Raw genomic sequence first — 17,977 nt, 5'->3', positions numbered from 1 at the left:
GAGCACACTAAAATTTCCTCTTGCAGGGCATATATTTCCTGAAATAGCTTTTTCTACCAAGCAATAGGAGTTTAATTTAGCAAAATTGCTCACTGAAGGTTTACCTGATCATTTCATGATGTCTGTACTTTAGCATATATTCTTTGATTTATCAGGAGAAAAGCTGTCTAGTGGATAGAAGCTTTGCCCTGGTTACATTGTAAGTAGACATCTCCCTGGAGATGAGGTGTAAATGTCATGTTGCTGATTAGCATCTGACATGGGGCATGGGAGCAAAGAAAGGGATGCCTCAGTTTAGTCTCCAAAAAGGAGAAATGAATAATTCCTGAGCTCTGACAGCATTACTTGGCCAATGTCCTCCTCAGTGTTTTCTGTTCCTGGTTCCAGCTTGTGGCTGGGCTGTGAGAAGTGCTTTGCCACCCAGATCTGTGAAGAGCCCGTTTTTATGTGCTCTGGTTGTGCCTGGAGGAGTTAAGACCTGGCTCTGTTGTCTTCCTAAGTGAGTGGGGTTTTTGTTCTGTAGGAGTGAAATCCTGGCATATGCACAATTCCCCTGGGAGAGCTCTTGTTGGCTGCAGCAGGATCAAGGCCCCAGGCAGGAAAACTTGCTGGGAATCCCCGTCCTACCTGGGTGCTCACCTGTACTCTGGTTCTTACTGGGAAGGCAGTGAGGACAGAGTGTCTTGGTTTAAGACAATTGTAGGCATGGACACTCCAAAATTAATTACCTTCTCTTTTAGCTTTAACCCCCCCCTTTTTGCCAAAAAGGAAAGATGAATGGGAGTAGATCTAAGTGAAAAAATAACTATACAAAGTGTTCTAACAAAACCACACACTTTTCTCATTGAAGAGAGCTAAGTTACATTTCAATTGCTTGGCAGTTAAATGTCAGCTATCCTTTAGTGATGTCCCTTTGTCTTCCACAAATCCATTGCAGCTGTGAAAACAGGTGTTAGGTGCTGATGCAGGGGTGCCTGTGGGAAGCTGGGTTTAATCTGAGAGTAGGGAGCAATGATCAGCTCAGTGATTAGCCCAAACAAAATGTTGTGTGGTTTTTTTCCCCAAAGTTGTGGTCATAGGTGGGTTGGTCTGAGGCTTTGGTACTCACTAATGTTCTTCTAAAGCCTCTGTTTTGTATCATTTCCTCTGCTAGCTCTTGGTTGTTTCTGCTGTTCTTACTTTAGGAAACTGGGCTTGAGTTGTGGAAATGTCACTGGAGCCTTGGAGTTCTTTACCTCTTCATTATCAAATTTGCTGTGGGAGGTATAAAAATCTGTTGATCCTTTCAATGTGGGCTTGTTGCAGCCACAGCTAGGTGACGGTGTCTTAGTAATACATTTTTCCCCTTCTTGGAAAATGACAGTTACTTTAGCCTGTGAAAAAAAGGGCTTTAATTTTGGTAGTACATGTTTCTGAAGTCCAAAATGTAGTTCCAGGGTGAGAGGAGGCAGACAGGCACTTGTAGGCATGTAGTAGTGTGGCGAAAGCACGTTTTGGATGAATAAGGGGATAGCTTCTTCCATGTGAGCACCTTAGCAATCATGCCAAAAACTTAGGGGGAGTGGGGGAGATTGGAATGTCTCCTTTTTTTGCTGTGCTGAAAAAGTGTTCCCGAGAATTTTGGCTTTTGGACCACAAAAGCTATTGAGATTTCTAAAATTTTGGTCCATGATTAATCTATTTCTATCCAAGTTCTGTGTGTACACTCATTTTTCTTGTACAAATGTGTAAAAAACCAGATCTTTAGGCTCTCTATTTGACAATTTCAACTAGCTGACAATGGCTAAACCCTCTTAGCTCTAGTCTAGAGCAAGTTTAGTGTTTCAGCTCCAAGAATTGCCAAATGGGAGATTAATAATTTCATGTCTTTTGGAAAAATTGTTCTCTGATTTCAGCTGCCTGCAGTTCCCAACCCTGAGAACTGTTTGCTCACTGGCATGGAACATGATTCTTGCTCAAGACTGTCTGCTGAAAAGGAACAGAAATTGAGTTGCCTGGAGGCTTTCCATGGATTTTAGTTCTTGATTGCAGGGCTGGTTGAGAAACCTCAGTGCACATGAAATGTTGGCCAACTAAATAATTATACCTACACCTTTATGTAAACATATGTGCTTACATAGACCCACATATGAGTGTGTATTTGGTAGTTATTCTGATACAATAAAGGGAATTTTGAGATGCATTGCTTAACTACCTGCTGTGTATTACTTTTTTGCTTGGGTTTTTTTTTTTGCTGTTGGTTAGGATTTTTTTTTTTTTTTTTGGTAGCTTATTCTTCCTAATCAGAATGTTCAAGAGAAAATCGAGATACAGTGTTGGGGCAATTCTTAGAGAATAATGCAGCAGATGATGAAATTTATTGTATTTTATAACTTAGACTTGCTTTTCAGGGCATTGAGAGGTAATCCTTTCATCTGGACAAGGCAGAATGTCTGCTCCAGTCTGTGCATGAGATCATGTGTAACTTAGTCAATCTCATTACACATAGTTCCTCAAAATTCATGTGTAACTTAGTCAATCTCATTACACATAGTTCCTCAAAATATGTGAAAATCTAACTGACCAAAATCTGATCTAAATGGGAAGTATGGTTGGGCTACTTTTTGGAGATGAGCATGTGATATGCATTCTAGAGATTCTGAAATCTGTTAAGTTAGCAGGAAAAAAAAGCTCTTGTTATAGAGTCGTTTAAAATGTAATCAGTAGGGAGTTTCTCTTCCCTTTTTCTAAGCTGTATGTCATCAGCTGGTATTTTGGTTACTTCTACTTCTCTCAAACAGCTGAGGCTACACAAACTGTTTGAAATTAGGTTTTGTTTAAAGTGTAAATCACCAGATTTTCAAAACCACCAAGCATGCAGATCATTGTGAAAATTGTTCCATAAAAATTCTGCTGTATTCAGCTCTGTATTTCTATTTTTTTTTTCTTTTATACAGGCGATATGGATTATGGTTTCGATTGAGGAAGTTAATACTCTGGTTGCTGGGAATGTACATAGCCATTCCATTTCTAGTAAAACTTTGCCCTGCTATTCAGGCAAAGCTGGTCTTCCTAAACTTTGGTAAGTGACTCAGTGGGTGGGTGAGGGGACGAGGGGAGGGGTGTCTTCAGTTTGATTGCCTTCACTTTCACCCTGCATGTGAACAGCTTGTGAAGGACATGAACTTTCACAAGTTGTAAACTGCCCCAGACTGTGGTTTGGAAAGCATTCTGTGTGGCCCTGGTAGATGCTGTAGCATGTCTTTACAATAAACAGAGTGACCAAACTGAAGCAAATTTTCAGCCAAAAGAATTTTCCTTCAGGAAAACTGCAATATGTCAGATGTATTTTTCTGAGGGGTTCCACACAGTTGCGTGAATAGACAGCAAGCAAATGAAATTAAACCCAGCAATCTAAATTTGCATTTAAACCTCACTTGCATTTATAATAAAATTTTGAAAAATATTTTCATCTCTGTCAAAGCTAGAAGGACCAACTATGGATACATTGTTTTTTATATAACTTGTCTAATTTTGATTGCATGCTTTGCATGTTCTCACACCTTGGATCACAGTTGCTGTGAAGTGCAGGGCAGCTCCTGTGCTTTGATATTGAGAATTGACAGCCACGTAACCTGAATAGTGCAGGTTTCAGTGATTTTGCTTTTGCAGAACTTTGTTAGGTCTCACTGAAGTTCCTGCCTCTGTTCGCTGACAAGTGACCAAAATAATTGTCCTGTAGCATGTTCTTGTTACTGTGTTCACCAGGTTTCCTCAGTATGGTCTACACCATGTTTAGAGTCAGGAGAGAGATTTCTAGGGAAATTGTCCAGAAACCTGCCTGTGGATAGTCATGAGTAGCATGGAGAGTGGGAGAAAATGGGCTAACTTTTAAAGGAGTATTCTACTCCAGTGGTTTTGGAAGTTCACCCATGAACAAATACAAGGCCTTGGTAAAGTAGCAGAAAATTTGGAAGAAAATCACCATGGCAGTTCCAAAGAGGGGGAATTTGCTGCAATGTGTTGGGTCCTGGCTGCTAATTGTTTGACACTGCTCATTACTGGACATCACCCTCGGGGTGGGGGAAGGAAAGCAGGGCAGCAGGCACTGTGGCTGCTCAAACTGCAGCTGAACCAGAGCTGAATCTGTGCCAGGAGCAGTCAGCCCTGCACGGAACAAGAAATCCAAGACCAAGTCAATTTGTGTAGTCAGTGATAAAGATGAAGCAGGGCCCTCACAACCAAAGGAAGAGGCAGGGCCAAAGATAATCACCTGGTCCCTACTCCCAGGTGAGCTGGGAGGTGAATCCCTGGTTACCTGGCTGCTCCAAGGAAGTCAAGCAATTAGGCTTCCAGGCATTGGTTGGGGATTGGGAAAAGACCAGAAACTCTCAGCATCTGGAAGTGGCTCCTGTCAAGTACGAGGGAAAGATATCTGCAAGGATGACCTTTTAGTGCACTGAGACAAGTGGGACACCATGGAGCAAGGTATCCAGTACCTGAGAGAATTAGCTGTGCTGGAGGTGATCTGTAAGGATTCAAAGAGGGAGCAGTTCCCTGGAAACCCAGATGATATCCAGTGTGCACAAACCATGTGTTGGAAGTTCCTGTGGAGCACACCAGTGTCATGTGTCAGCTCATGGGCACTGTTGTCATAGAAAAGAGGAGACCAAAAAGTGGACAATATGGTTCCCGCACTCTGGCTGTATGAAGAAACCATCTCCTCCCTGGTGTGGGCCTGAGTGTCATCCATGGAAAGACTGTCCAAGGAATTAAAAAGTTTAAATTAAAGAAGAAATTTAAGAGGATCAAATTAAAGAGGACCACTGGCAATTCAAGGAGGAAATGTCCCATGTCCTGCCAATACAGACCAGAGTCTTTGCTATTTGGAGCAGACACTTTCCTGCTTGGGAGAGAGGGTTCACACCACAAGGCACACTGTGGTTTGACCTGCCATGGTGGTAAAATATCAGTGATGCCACCATAATGCAGGTTTCTTAATTTCTTCAGCAGAAGAGTGCAGGCTACAGTTTGCCTTTACCTGGAGAGGTGTACACCTGGAATTGACTGCCCCAGGGGTAGAAACACAGTCTCACCATGTGCTATGGACTGATCCAAACTGCACTGGAAAAGGATGAGGCTCCAGAACACTTGCAGTGCATTGATGACATGATCATTTGGGACAATACAGCAGAGGAAGTTTTTGAGAAAAGGGAAAAAATAATCCAGATCCTCCTGAAGGCCAGCTTTGCCACAAAATGAAGTAAGGTCAGGGGACCTGCCCAGAAAATTCTGTTTTTAGGTGGCAAGATGAACATAATCAGATTCCAATGGACATGGTCAACAGAATAGCAGCCATGTCCCCACCAACCAGCGAGAAGGAAACACGGCTTTCCTAGGAGCTCTGGGTTTTTGGAAGATGTATATCCTAGAGGACAGCCGGACTCTAAGCTCTTTCTATCTTGTGACATGGAAATAGAATGGTTCTAAGGAAGGCCTTGAACAACAATAAGCACAGACTGCCCATGCAGTAGCTCTTGGGCCAGTCAGGACAGGACAGGATGTAAAAACTGTGCTCTGCTGCTGGGGAGAATGGTCCCTCCTGGAGTCTCTAGCAAAAGGTACCTGGAGAGACTCAAGGACAAACCCTGGGGTTCTGGAGCTGGGGATACAAAGGATCTGAGGCCTGAATTTCTGGCTGATGTTAGACCACTGCAAAGGCACAGAGAAGTTGCATGATTTTCCCAGAGAACTGGTAGAAAAGACTTGTGTGCCTGTCCAGACTCAGCTGCAGAACCTGCTGTCCTCTTGGAGGATCCAGGGCCCTCCTGAGATGCAGCAGGTTGTGGTGCCATGCATGGCTTGTCTGGAACTCTCCCATATGCTTTTGCATAAGAGCAGACACTTGCACAGATAAAGATGTGCAGTCTGGGGGCCCACATTTGTCAGGTTAACATTGGCTGTTGTCTGCATTGGTTTTTATGTCTGTGTGAAGTTTAACAGTTTTTTAGGGGGTAAGTGAAATGGGATTTGGCTGTCACCATTATCAGGATTTCTTTTTGTGTCAATAGCACAAAAACTTTGGTGTGTTAATTGCTGTACTGCTAAATCTCAAGGAGACAAATTTCCTGGTTCTGCTGTAGTGGAGTTCCATTTTATGCTAAAAGACTGAATCCCAATCGGCTAACCCATGCCACTGATGTGCAGAGATTTATAAAGCAGACCAGACAGAGATGGTTAAGTGTTTGTCAAAGGAGGCTTTGTCCATCTTCCCACCTTCTCTTTAATTTTAGCCTGTTCCCTGTTTTTTTTGGTGGTTGCCTCTGTCTTCTCACCTTGCTTTCTTTGCTGTTCATGTTTTAAATCACAGCTGTAGTGAATTCATCCTTCTACACAAAAACGTCTTCCCAGCACAGTGGACCAGCTAGTACAACCCTCCAGTGCTTTCGTTAAGCAGTTTTGTAAGAAAATAAATTAAAATGCTTTTTTTTTTCTTTCTGTCTTTTCATTTCAGTGAGAGTCCCATATTTCATTGACTTGAAAAGACCACAGGATCAAGGTTTAAACCACACCTGTAATTATTACTTGCAGCCAGAGGAGGATGTAACCATTGGAGTCTGGTAAGGAATCCAGTTTTGTGCAGTATGTGCCATGCATCTTTATCCTTCTCTTTGTTCTAGATGTTGCCTATTCAGTCTTTTTGCTGTGCATGCTCTCATTTGTGGATGTTTGTATTTTCCTCTGCCAAGTGACTGAGTTGAAAAGTATGCAAATCTCTGGGGCTCATCTGAGCTAGGTTCAGTAATGCACAAAACACAATCAGACAACCTGTGCATTTAGAGAAATATCAAAATTTGGAATGATAAAGTTTACAGGTCTGCATCACTACAAAGATCCTGCCTCCAGATCAGACCAGACTCATGGAGTTAGATGTTTTGTCATTCAACTCTGATTTGTATTTTGTTTTGCAAAATACATGTGGGGGAAGATAGGAAAACAGATCAAAGTGTTCAGTAGGAGGAAGAAAATTCTGTTCATAAAACATATGTAAGATTTGGAGAGTGGGTGAGAACGGAACACACAGTTTACACTCTTCACAAAACAAGTGACAGTGTCAGAGCTCATTTGTCATTTCTTTCTCACAAAGATGATTTTCTGGTCACAGGTAGGGACAATTCATTTTAGCTCCTTGTTACCCAGGATGGTGTCAGGCATGGAGGGAAGGGGGTGTTCCTTTAATACAGGCAGTGATGTTCAGTCTGTGAAGTGCAGGATTTGGAGTTTTCAGTTGTGTGTGTAACTTAGATGTGTCCTTTAATGCAGTAGAGATTTTCTCTTCACTGGGTACGTAACCTTTAAATGGGATAGAGATATTCTTATAACTATGATTAGGACACTTTATTTCCTTTAGGCAAATTTTAGTGAATGATCCATTTAGAAACTTGAAAACTTCAGTCTTTCCAGGATAGGCTGATAAAATAGTGGTTTGATTCTTCACTTGAACAATTAAAATTCTACCTATTAAGTTGTTAAAATAAGTTTTTTTGCAGTCTTGAGATTTGTATTTTGTTTCCCTTGCAAATGTACTGTGTATCTTTGCTAAAGCAGAACTTCCAGCTTGTGGTGGCAATTCAGAGGCTGTCATTTGTCTTGATATTTGTGGAAGATTTTCCAAAACTTTGGAACCTTGCTTTTAAAAGCCAGTGCAAGGTGTTATGTTTGGTACATTTGTGAAACAAAGTCCTCAGCCTGCTTTGTTCATAAGTTTGCAAAAGTCTTGGGGCAGAACAGTTGAATTTTTGAGTCTTAGTTACTGAGGCTTTTTACCTCTTCAAGACCTTGGTGTCTGCTGGCTGCACACAAGTAGACTTTCTACATTGCTTTCCCTCTGTTAGTTTGTCCTTTGAGCTTTACATCTGGGGAGGATTGGTGTGGTAGGTGCAAGCTTGTCTGCCTTTCAGGTAAAAAGACATGTGAGTACTTAAGTTACTGATGGCTGTAAGCCATCCTCTTTCTCAACAACTCAGATGGTTATGGGCATGTGCTTGCTTTGTGTTTGTATTCTAATTATCCAGTTTAATTGCCTACCTTCTGTTCAGTCTGTCATTCCTCTTTCTGTTCCACCAGTGTTGAATTCTTCCTTGCAGGCCACCTAGGTACATTATCTGCAGAAGAACTGCTGCTAGTTAAAAATTTCTGCCTCTTGTAGATTGTAACTTTTTCAGCTAAAATGTTACACCTTCAAGAACCTTGTGCTTGAAAACAAAACATACTATCTTCTCCTCGGTGCCTGGGCTCATCCTTTCCCTCAGATTGGCTGTAAAGTCAGATATGCCTCTTAATCACTGAACATTCTTTCCAAGCCCAACTGCCTTTGATTGTTCTATACATCTGCTGACCTAGCAGTGAATCTTGTTTATGGTATATAAGTATGTTAATTGAAGTAATTAAGTGCCATAAAAGCTGAGGAACTGTGATTATTTTGCCAGAGCAGCAGGAAGTTCAGTAATTGTGCCTTTGAAGTTCGGTGCCTTGCACAGACAGCCCTAAGTTTTGAAGGCAGTGGTGTTGGAGGTGAAAATGTAGAAATGAGTCTAGCCACTGCCTTTACAATTTGCCCATTTGTCAGCTAATCAGGACAGATTTATAAAAAGTGTGTGTGAGGTGTGTAATCCTGATGAAGGAGTCGAACAGAAAATCTCAGAGTTCGAGTGGCAGACACTTGAGTGTTGAATAGCAGCAGGACAGTGTAATTTTTTCTTCTGTTCTTAGGCACACGGTCCCTGCAGCCTTATGGAAGAATGCCCGAGGAAAGGACCAGCTGTGGTTTGAAGAGGCTTTGGGCTCCAGCCACCCTGTAATCCTTTACCTGCACGGCAATGCAGGAACAAGGTGAGGCACAAAACACTGATGGCTTTGTTTCAGGATGTGTTTTCCTGGCTTGTCACAGCTTTAGCACATTAAGAAAGGCAAGAAAAACTCCTTAGGGGCTGTAGTGATAGGACAAGGGGCAATGGTTTTCAACTAAAAGAGAGTTGATTTAGATTAGATACAGGGAAGAAATTTTTTACAATGAGGGTGGTGGTCAAACACTGGAACAGGCTGTCCAGGAAGGTGGCAGAGGCCCCACCCCTGGAAACATTCAAGGTCAGGCTGGATGGGGGTCTGAGCAAAGTGATTTGGTTGAAGATGTCCTTGCTTGTTGCAGGGGATTTAGACTAGATGGCTTTGAAGGTCTCTTCCAGCCCAAACTATTCTATGATTAAACGAAAATAAAATCTAAAATTAGTTTAGTGCTTCTCCTTTTAAAAGAAGGCACATATATTTTATGGAATGATCCCTCTCCATTATTGAATGTGGGAATAGATTTATTGCAGTTATCAGAGATATCTGATATTATAGTTTACCTTGTATCCTCTGCTAGAAGCCAGGAGGCTGTGACCCTTCCTGAATCAGGTGATGAGAAATATTTCTTTACCGTATAGTAGTCTCTGAGTTGAGACATGGGATGGTATTAGTGCTTCTGTATATGTGACTCACAGGCATTAAATAAACCTTCCAGTTTCTTTTGTGAGGTTATTTTGGTAATTAACACATTCTGAGGAAGGAAAATCAGAAGGAAAGAGGAAGCTTATATGCTGATCTTGTTTCATTATTGCATCTGTCCAGGACATTTGTCTGGACCAGGAGCACTTCTAAACATTGTAATTTTATAGTTGACTGTTTATTGGCTAAAGTAGTAGATTACTTCTCCGTACTTTGTTGCTGGATGCTAAAAACCATTAATGCAGTGTGAAGATATTTCTCAGGATCATGTTCTTCCTTGCCACCTCTCCCCATGCTACAGTGCTTTTGTTTGCTTATTAGAACATGATCTTTTCTCTTAAAAATATACATTTTACAAAAGAGTGTTTCCCCTGCTGAGTTCTGAGTGCCAGTTCTTGGGATGTTTTTTCTTGATGGCATGTTCTTTTGAAGCTGATATCTGCCCATAGATACTCTGCAAGAGCAGGAACATTGCAGGAAAACAAGCTCCATGACGTAAAGAAAAGAAACTGTTTTAGGTTTGCTAGCTTCTACATCACAAGAACATTTTTCACACCAATTCTTGTCTCAGCAGTGTGCTTTTCTTGGTACAAGGGCACTGTGCGGAAGGTGTGTGCTGCAACCCAAGAAATGCATGAACAGATGGGGTTTTGCAAATTGCCCTTGCCTTCTTGTGCTGATGCATTGCAAGGTTTAATCAAATTGTTGCATTGTTTTTCAAATACTTCACTTTTTTTTTTTGCCTTGATTTGGTGTAGCAAATGATACTAAGGGAAGCTGTTCTGCAGCTTAATAGTGGCTGTTTGGGGCCAATATCTCTGCTGTGTGTGTATTGATTAGATTTCCTTTTCAACTCCCCCAAGTGCTGCTGAGATAAAGGATTGAACTAGGGATCAGTTACATATTTCCCGTTTCTCTGTGCTGTGGAGGAGCTGGAGGTGTCCTGGCTTTGCCATTTCAGATTTAATGTGTGTTGATGTATGTTTGTTTCTATGCTGCACATTCAGTTGTTTGTACAAGGGCTGCTTTACTGCTGCAGGCTGCATTAACTATGAGTATAAGGCACTACCTTGGCTTCCTGGTTTGACTTGAGTGATCTGGGGCTGAGGCAAAAATGTTGTGTACTCAATCCCCTTAGAAAAAATTCCTCTGTTACACTTCAAGGAAAGCACGAAAAAGCACAAACATGTGCATATGAGTGGTGACTTTTCAAGCAAGTGGATCATCATCTTCAGGCCTGTATGATTCAAAATGACTTACAAGCAATCCCTTGCATTTTGCCTGGAGTGTTTTTGTGACTGGATTAGGTATTTTGTAGCATGGTTAGAGCTGACAGCTTTTGACTGGCAAGTGCATGTGTTCTTAGAGGGAGGTCTGGTATTTTGCTTTAGAGACTGCACTGACAAAGCCAGTCATAGTATGAAAGTTTTAGAGTTTTCGTAAGTGCAAGAGTACCTTTACTGTAATTTCAATACTAGACTGAAGTTTGAGTATGGATTAGCCATGTCATGTTGTGTATATATTTTAAGGTATGTAATAGCACACTCATATTCCTTTCCATTGTCTAGGTTTCATTTTATATTTACAATTAAAAGCATAATTCTTTCCCTGGGCTTATTTACAGTGTTCAGTTCTGCTTTTCTCTGCTCGTGTTTTTGCACATGTCCTTTCTTTCCCTTTGCTTGGAGCCAGGTGGGAAAATCTAAGGGCCACCTGCTTGGCTTAATGTCATTATTTCTGCTGGGAGCATCAAAGTTTTGAGAGTCGGGACTACTGGCTGGGGCAGCACTTGTGGCAAGAGATCAGGGTAGGCAAAGCAAAAAGGGACAGGCTGTTCTGGATGTATTACAGGCTTTGGAAAAGGCAGACAGCAGGGTGTATTGAAAAGTTCTTTTTTACCTGCTGTGAGGCAAGATATACATGGAGAAGTTGACTTCAAAATTATGTCCTGCATAGCTCCACAAAGCCTGACTGTCTCCTTGAAGCCTGTGACAAAGCATTTATGGTGTTTCTTATGTCTGGGATGTTTTTGTTAGATTGCCTGAGGCAATTGGGAAATATGTTTCTGGAAACTTAAATGCTCAAATGTGGTTGGTTTGGGGATTTTTGGTGTTTGTTTCTTTTTTGTTTATGTTTTCCTTTTCTTCCTCTCCTTTTTGCTTCATCTGTTGCCAGAGGAGGGGATCACCGGGTGGAGCTTTACAAGGTAAGTGGTTGCCTGTGTTGTCCAAACAGCTGCATTAACACCTCAGGTGTGCACAGAGTTGAGAAGACAGCTCAAACAGCCCACAGCCAACAGGCACAGCCCTTGGGGCTCTTAGTGGCCTTCCAATAGGAAGCCTGTGCATGGGAAAAGGCTCTGTAAGCTGTGAGCAAGCACACTTCTCCCATTTTCAAAGATGTTTGAAAGGCTTTTATTTGCTGTTGTTAACGGCCAGCTCCAGCTGAGCTAACTAATACTTTCTGGGGAAAATCAAAAGTTTTATTTAATTACAGCCCAAATTTGATTGATTAATGTGCTAATTTAAGGTACCATTTAAGAGCATTCAGTCTGGATTTCCCCTTTACTCAAGGTACAGTGCATTTGTATGAGTGGTGGCATCCCAAATGCAGAAGGTTTTGTAGAAAACCCAATGAATTCCCCAGGTGTAGCACTATGGTGTGAGTTATGTGAGAACACAGCTGCTTTGAGTGTTTTGTCTAATGATTTTTGGGGTAATTTATTTTATTAAACTCTCTTTTGGTTGAAATTCCCACACATAATTTCTTGGTCTCATGTCACATGTTTCTAAAAAAGACATAATTGGTTTTGCTGGTTCATTTCAGAGAGGTCTGAGTCTGTTCTCTTTATTTGTGTTAGTGTTGGCACTCCTAAAGCTTTATTGCAATTCAATGCAAGATCCTCTGCTGCAAAATCTTTTAAATTCAGATTGCTTAGAAAATAGTGTTTAGCAACCCCAAGGAGGCAGGTGATACTTCATTTCCTTTAAGAAAAGAAAGATGAAATAAGTTGCAGAAAACTGGTTGAGGAGACTGTTGTGTACAGTAATCTGTTTTTTCATTTTTCTTGGAACCAGCTTATACTGTGATGCATTTTGTGCTGGCCAAGACAGGCAGAGGAGTTGGTTTTGATTTGATGGACAAGAGTAGCAGTGCTTCAGGCTATACAGACTTGGTGTGTTCCTGTGTGTACAAACACAGAGAACACAGTTTACCAAAACCCAAGGTTTCTGTTCCTGGGTCTGGTGTTCTTTGCTTCTGAGAACATCCAGACAAGCTGCTTAGTTTGCCTTTTTCAGTCAATGTGAGCACACACATGGGCTTAGCAGAACCACTCCAGAAACTCCAGGTTTGTGTTTATTCCAGCAGAATGAACCAGTTTGGGATACTGTCCTTTTTGCTGGTGCTTTTAATAGGCCTTCAACACAGCCAACACATGAAACATTTTTGGAACACAGGTGAACTCTCAACAGATTAAATAATTTTTACTGGCCTGGAAAAGGTGAGATTGTATATGATATCTTAGCAGTAAAATCACATTGTACAGCCAAAACCCAAACTTTTCAGGAAGAAACTTCATCTTTTGCATGTCCAGTCAGGGAAATCAGTGTGTGAGTGAACATCTAAAAATATCATATAGTGCTTCCATTGTAAACAGCTGTCCTGCAGCATCTAATTTGTCTGGTGGGAAAATGGAAGTGCTCTCTCCCTTTCCAGTCAGGTGCCAGTTGACTGTGTGAGCTCCACTTGATACTGTGTGCCTCAAAATTGTTTTGAAATGTTTAATTGTTTATAAATATACCCAGTATAAGTAATCTCTTAAAATTGTGCTACAAGTAATGCTCAATTGACAGGTGTCATTTCACTTGTAGACTACAATAGTCCCAGTACCACTAGGAAGGGTGTTGGTTTTGTATTTCCTCTTTAGAGTATAGTGTAATACTAATATTGCTTTTTTTTAAAATCATGTATCATACATTACAAGAGAAACATTTTAATCCTTTTGTAACTTTTTCTTGATTTTTGTTTACCACAGAGCTGTTAGATTCTTATCGAGCAATGGTACCTTAGAATGCTTGTGTTGGTTTTGCCAAGGCACTTTTTCTAAGAAAGTTGGTCTAATGTGGTGTGGTTTTACATACTTATTACATATTTTGTTAGGATTACTGTTGGCTATAACATGAATATTTCTAATAGTGCTACTGCACATTTTTGAGCTATACATTTAAGCCTTCTGTCATGGTCTCCTATATGTTATTCTTACATTTATGCCAATTTGAGTAATATAATTTGAAGCAGTTGTACTCTTTCACTAGAAAACATGAAAGTCTTTGTAGGGGAAACAGTAGGATATTTGCAGATCTTAAGGTCAAAGCTGTTAAAGAGATAATCAAGACCTTAGGTAGCCTGATACGTGGTTCAGGAAACAAAAGGAGCAAAACCAGTGGGCTGAGATTAGTGTTTGGAAAGCTCTGTGCCTGCTATATTGAAAAGCTGTAAATTGGCCATTTAACATATCAATAATTTTATAAAATGAATCCCTGCATCTTGGCCTGATGCAAGAACATGGCTGGTATGCAAGACTCTAATGGGTTTCTGAGTGTTTCTCTTCTTCCAGGTTCTCAGCTCCCTTGGGTACCATGTGGTGACGTTTGACTATCGAGGTATGTGGGCTTCTTTTAAAAACCCTTACTGCCAGCTAATTAGGTGTGATTATTGCTTCTCTTTTTTTCTCCTCATGGGTATCTAGAGAATTTCCAGAAATTTCTTTCCAGTGCCTTCCTGGGTAGCAGTGCTTCCTGATGTCCAGTTGGGTGGGCTCTGGCTCCTGTCTGTCCTCATGCACAGGGCTTGTTGATTTTATCAGAACTGAGGAACAGAGAGTGAGTCAGGCACACAGGCTATCACAGCATCCACTTAAGGCACCCCCAGGTGCACATAAGGAAGCTGGTGGGCTTGCCTAGGTGTAGTCCTTTTGGATAAGATCTAGTTGACTTTCCTAAGGTCACACATGGAACTGAACTTGCAGTTACTTCCTTCTAAAAGCTCATAGGTGAGATATGACAGAGTAAATTATTTGCTAACAATACTTGCCAGAAGCCATGACTCCTTTGCACCTCTGCACCCACAGTCAGGCATCTGCTGCTTCTTTTTTACCTTCTTAGTATTTAAGCCATGGCTGCAGTGTAATGCCACTGCTGATAAAGGAAAGAAATTAATCCATTGCATTTTTGTCAAGAAGACACCTGGGAGAAGTTTATTTGTAGGAGCTTGCCCTGTTTTTTCAGTCCTGCTGGCAGCTGCTTCTCTGGCTGCCTATTGGGTATCAGAAGGGATGAGGGGTGCTGGCTGCTAAGAGCATACAATGTGTGGGTGTGCTGCAAGAGTGATGGAGCCAGAACAGTCAGGAGGGTGGAAAATTGCTGGCGGGCACTGATTGAACAGCACAGACAAATTGATGTTGCAACAGCTCTGTGAGACACGGTTGGATTTTGGCCCTAAGCATCCAATCCTGTGCTGTCAGAGACTCCTACAAATTGGTTACATGCATGCAGAAGCAGGGAAGGTTTGGGAGCTGAGCTGTTGCAGGTGGGTACATGCGAGAATGCTGTTGTATCAGTGTTTGAGATCCAATCTTTGGTTTTGTTGTTGACTAAATCCACAAAAACTCCTTGGCAGACAGCAGTCACCTGGATTAAATGACTGAGTCAATCAGGGCTTTCAACCCCAAATCATAGAGGTGCACAGTGAAGTGAACAGGAAGTATCCATGTCCCAGGCCCCTTTGGAGTCGCAGATGGGCTGCATGGGAGGAGCTGGCTGGTTCTGCTGAGCAGTTGGAGCGATTCTCAGCAGGACTCTTTGTGTTCCAGGCTGGGGTGATTCAATAGGCAGCCCTTCAGAGAGGGGAATGACCTACGATGCCCTTCATGTCTTCGACTGGATAAAAGCACGGAGTGGAGACAACCCTGTCTATATATGGGGACACTCCCTGGGCACAGGGTAAGCATCTAATCTTAGTGGCACTTCTAAAGAAGCAGCTTCTGAAGAACATTAAGCACTGACCTTGGATGAAGGTGCTGTTTTGCAATAATCCCTGGGCTGGCTTGGCATCTGTGGCATAATTTCTGGAGGGTGGCTTCCCCCTTTATACTGTACAGAGTGAGAAGGGCTACAGTGAATGATTGCAGCAATGGATCTTGAACCTTCATTGTCCAGAGGGTTCACACTAGAAAGACACTTACAATAATAGATTGCAGGTTGTCTTTCAGAGCAGAACATCAGGCTTCTCTGGTATTCTAAAATACCACACTTGTGTTTGCCTTGTCCTTTCAAAAGGTTTTCCTCCTGTCCTGATGAACATGCTGTATGTAATCAGTGTTTGGGCAGATGCTTGCATGACTACACTGCTGGCCACCTCTGACATTTGCATGGTCAAGCCTGACACAGGCAAGTTCAAGGTGTCAAGTGCCTTTGCCTTCATGGTTTTAACTTTTATTTCCTTCTTCCTCTCTTTCCATGGCTGTCTGGAGGCAAGTCATGTTCAGCACCACATGCTCTTACCCTTGTGATTGGTGGAGGAGGAGCAGTGGGCAAACACAAGAGTTACCTTTGAGTTGAGCTGTGTACAGATAAACTGTAAGACCACAAAGACCGTGAAACACATGCTGGGATAGGGAGGTATTTCAGTGAAGTGGGTCTTCATTGCTGTGGCACTAAACACCCTGCTTTGTTTGAGAGAAGACAAAGACTTTTTCTTGGCTTGTCCTCTATATTTTTTGCCCTGTTCAGAATCCCTTTCTGCGTCAGAGCATACTTGTGATGTTTCCCAACACTGCAGTCAAAAGTGTCCTGAGACTAGTCCCCAGCTGAGTTCTGTAGTGACCACAGCCAGTCTGGAGTTCAATGTTTGTGAAATGCGCTGTGCTTGGAGAACTTGGCAACTTTGGAAATATCCCTGTCCCCTTAGGGTGATGCATAAGGGAGACCTTGCTGCTTTCTGTCCCAGTTAGGGAAGCTCCTTGCACTGTAGCCCTGGGATGCTGCACTCCAGCTGCCTGGAACACAGCACCCCTCTGCCTATACCCCTGCCTTCCCCTCTTGTTCAGCCCTTGTGGTCTTGGAGGTAGGAGGCTGTGTCACACTGCATGGATGTGTTGGGAGCCTGAGAGCCACCCAAAAGGAGTCCAGCCGAGGGGCTGCCTGGTGTGTTTCTTCCTTGGACTTGTTCACTTGAACACAGGCCCCTGATGTCACTTGGGGCAGTTGGGTACGTGAGGCTGATGGGGACACAGGTCACTGTGGGCCAGCAGCCTGGACCTCGAGCAGTGTGCGGGATCGACCTCGTGGTAGTTGAGTTGTACCTGTGCCACCTGTGGAGCTGCTGCTCTGCAGAGGGCCTGTGCCCATTCAATGCTCCTTCTTCTTTCCAGAGTCGCAACAAATCTGGTGCGGCGTCTCTGCGAGAGAGGTAAGTGTGACACATGGATGTGCTTCCCAGCAGCCTGCTGCTGTCCCAGATTCCTGCAGATGTTTGGGGCAGTGTCAGAGCTGTCCTTGGCGCACTGGTGGCAGCTGCTCTCATGAGGCAGACCCTGACCTTGCTGGCTGTCTGCACCCCTGTTTCAGCACATTGCCTTTGACTTTTCAGAAACGCCCCCGGATGCCCTGATCCTGGAATCTCCATTCACCAACATACGGGAGGAGGCGCGGAGTCATCCCTTCTCTGTGGCAAGTACACAGTGACACTCACACCGGTGGCATGGAATTGTGTACATGGAAATGAACCTTCAGAAGTGCTGGAGCTGAGCTAACTGCACGACTTGTGGGGCAGTGCTGGTATCTGTAAACATTGGGGGATAAAGGATAGACTTGAGACAGCTGCTGGGAACACACAATAAGCAGTGCCAGAGCCATGTGCATGGGAATGAACTGGCTCTGAACTGAGCACACACCCAGTCCAAGCTGGTGAGGTGCCCTGGAATAAAGCTCTTCCAGGAATAACTGCCAACAGTCCTTATGATACCTGGACACTTTGACCATGCAAGCACCCACAGGGCCTGTTCCTGAGTAGGCTGGTAAGATAGACCTGAAGCAGGGGAGAATATTCATGCTGGTGGAAACAGGGGCAGTCTTACTGCAAGGAGCATGGTCAGCAGCCAGGGGATGTTATGGGATGGCAGCGGCCTGCCCTGTTAGTGCTTTTTGTATCAGTGGCCTGCTGGTGCCTGCCACTAACGCACATTTTCCCTTTCAGATATACAGATACTTCCCTGGATTTGACTGGTTCTTCCTGGACCCCATCACAACAAGTGGAATTAAATTTGCAAACGATGAGAAGTGAGTTCCCTCTTTGCTGGGGTTTCAGCTGTGGCTGCACTAAGCCACAGCAAGCATCAATGAGGATAGACATGAGACTGCACAGTCTGGCTTCTTTTCTTGCTGCATTGCTC

At 42.9% G+C, this 17,977-nt stretch overlaps 1 protein-coding gene across 2 annotated transcripts in view; it reads left to right on the top strand.

Annotated features, from left to right (window-relative positions):
* The window catches only part of ABHD12 (abhydrolase domain containing 12, lysophospholipase), a 38,299-nt gene that overhangs the window by 16,902 nt on the left and 3,420 nt on the right, over positions 1 to 17,977 (top strand). For both annotated transcript variants that reach the window (XM_021534855.4, XM_085575825.1), the window contains exons 2-10: positions 2,937 to 3,061; positions 6,494 to 6,599; positions 8,752 to 8,871; positions 11,701 to 11,731; positions 14,144 to 14,189; positions 15,398 to 15,527; positions 16,958 to 16,995; positions 17,176 to 17,255; positions 17,782 to 17,864. In XM_021534855.4, the coding sequence (XP_021390530.1) occupies positions 2,937 to 3,061; positions 6,494 to 6,599; positions 8,752 to 8,871; positions 11,701 to 11,731; positions 14,144 to 14,189; positions 15,398 to 15,527; positions 16,958 to 16,995; positions 17,176 to 17,255; positions 17,782 to 17,864 (759 nt within the window). The remainder of the gene's footprint in view (positions 1 to 2,936; positions 3,062 to 6,493; positions 6,600 to 8,751; positions 8,872 to 11,700; positions 11,732 to 14,143; positions 14,190 to 15,397; positions 15,528 to 16,957; positions 16,996 to 17,175; positions 17,256 to 17,781; positions 17,865 to 17,977) is intronic.

This window comes from Lonchura striata, chromosome 3 (genome assembly GCF_050655825.1).
Source record: "Lonchura striata isolate lonStrDom1 chromosome 3, ASM5065582v1, whole genome shotgun sequence".
Lineage (NCBI taxonomy): Eukaryota > Metazoa > Chordata > Aves > Passeriformes > Estrildidae > Lonchura > Lonchura striata.
This window is presented reverse-complemented; position numbering and strand designations above follow the sequence as displayed.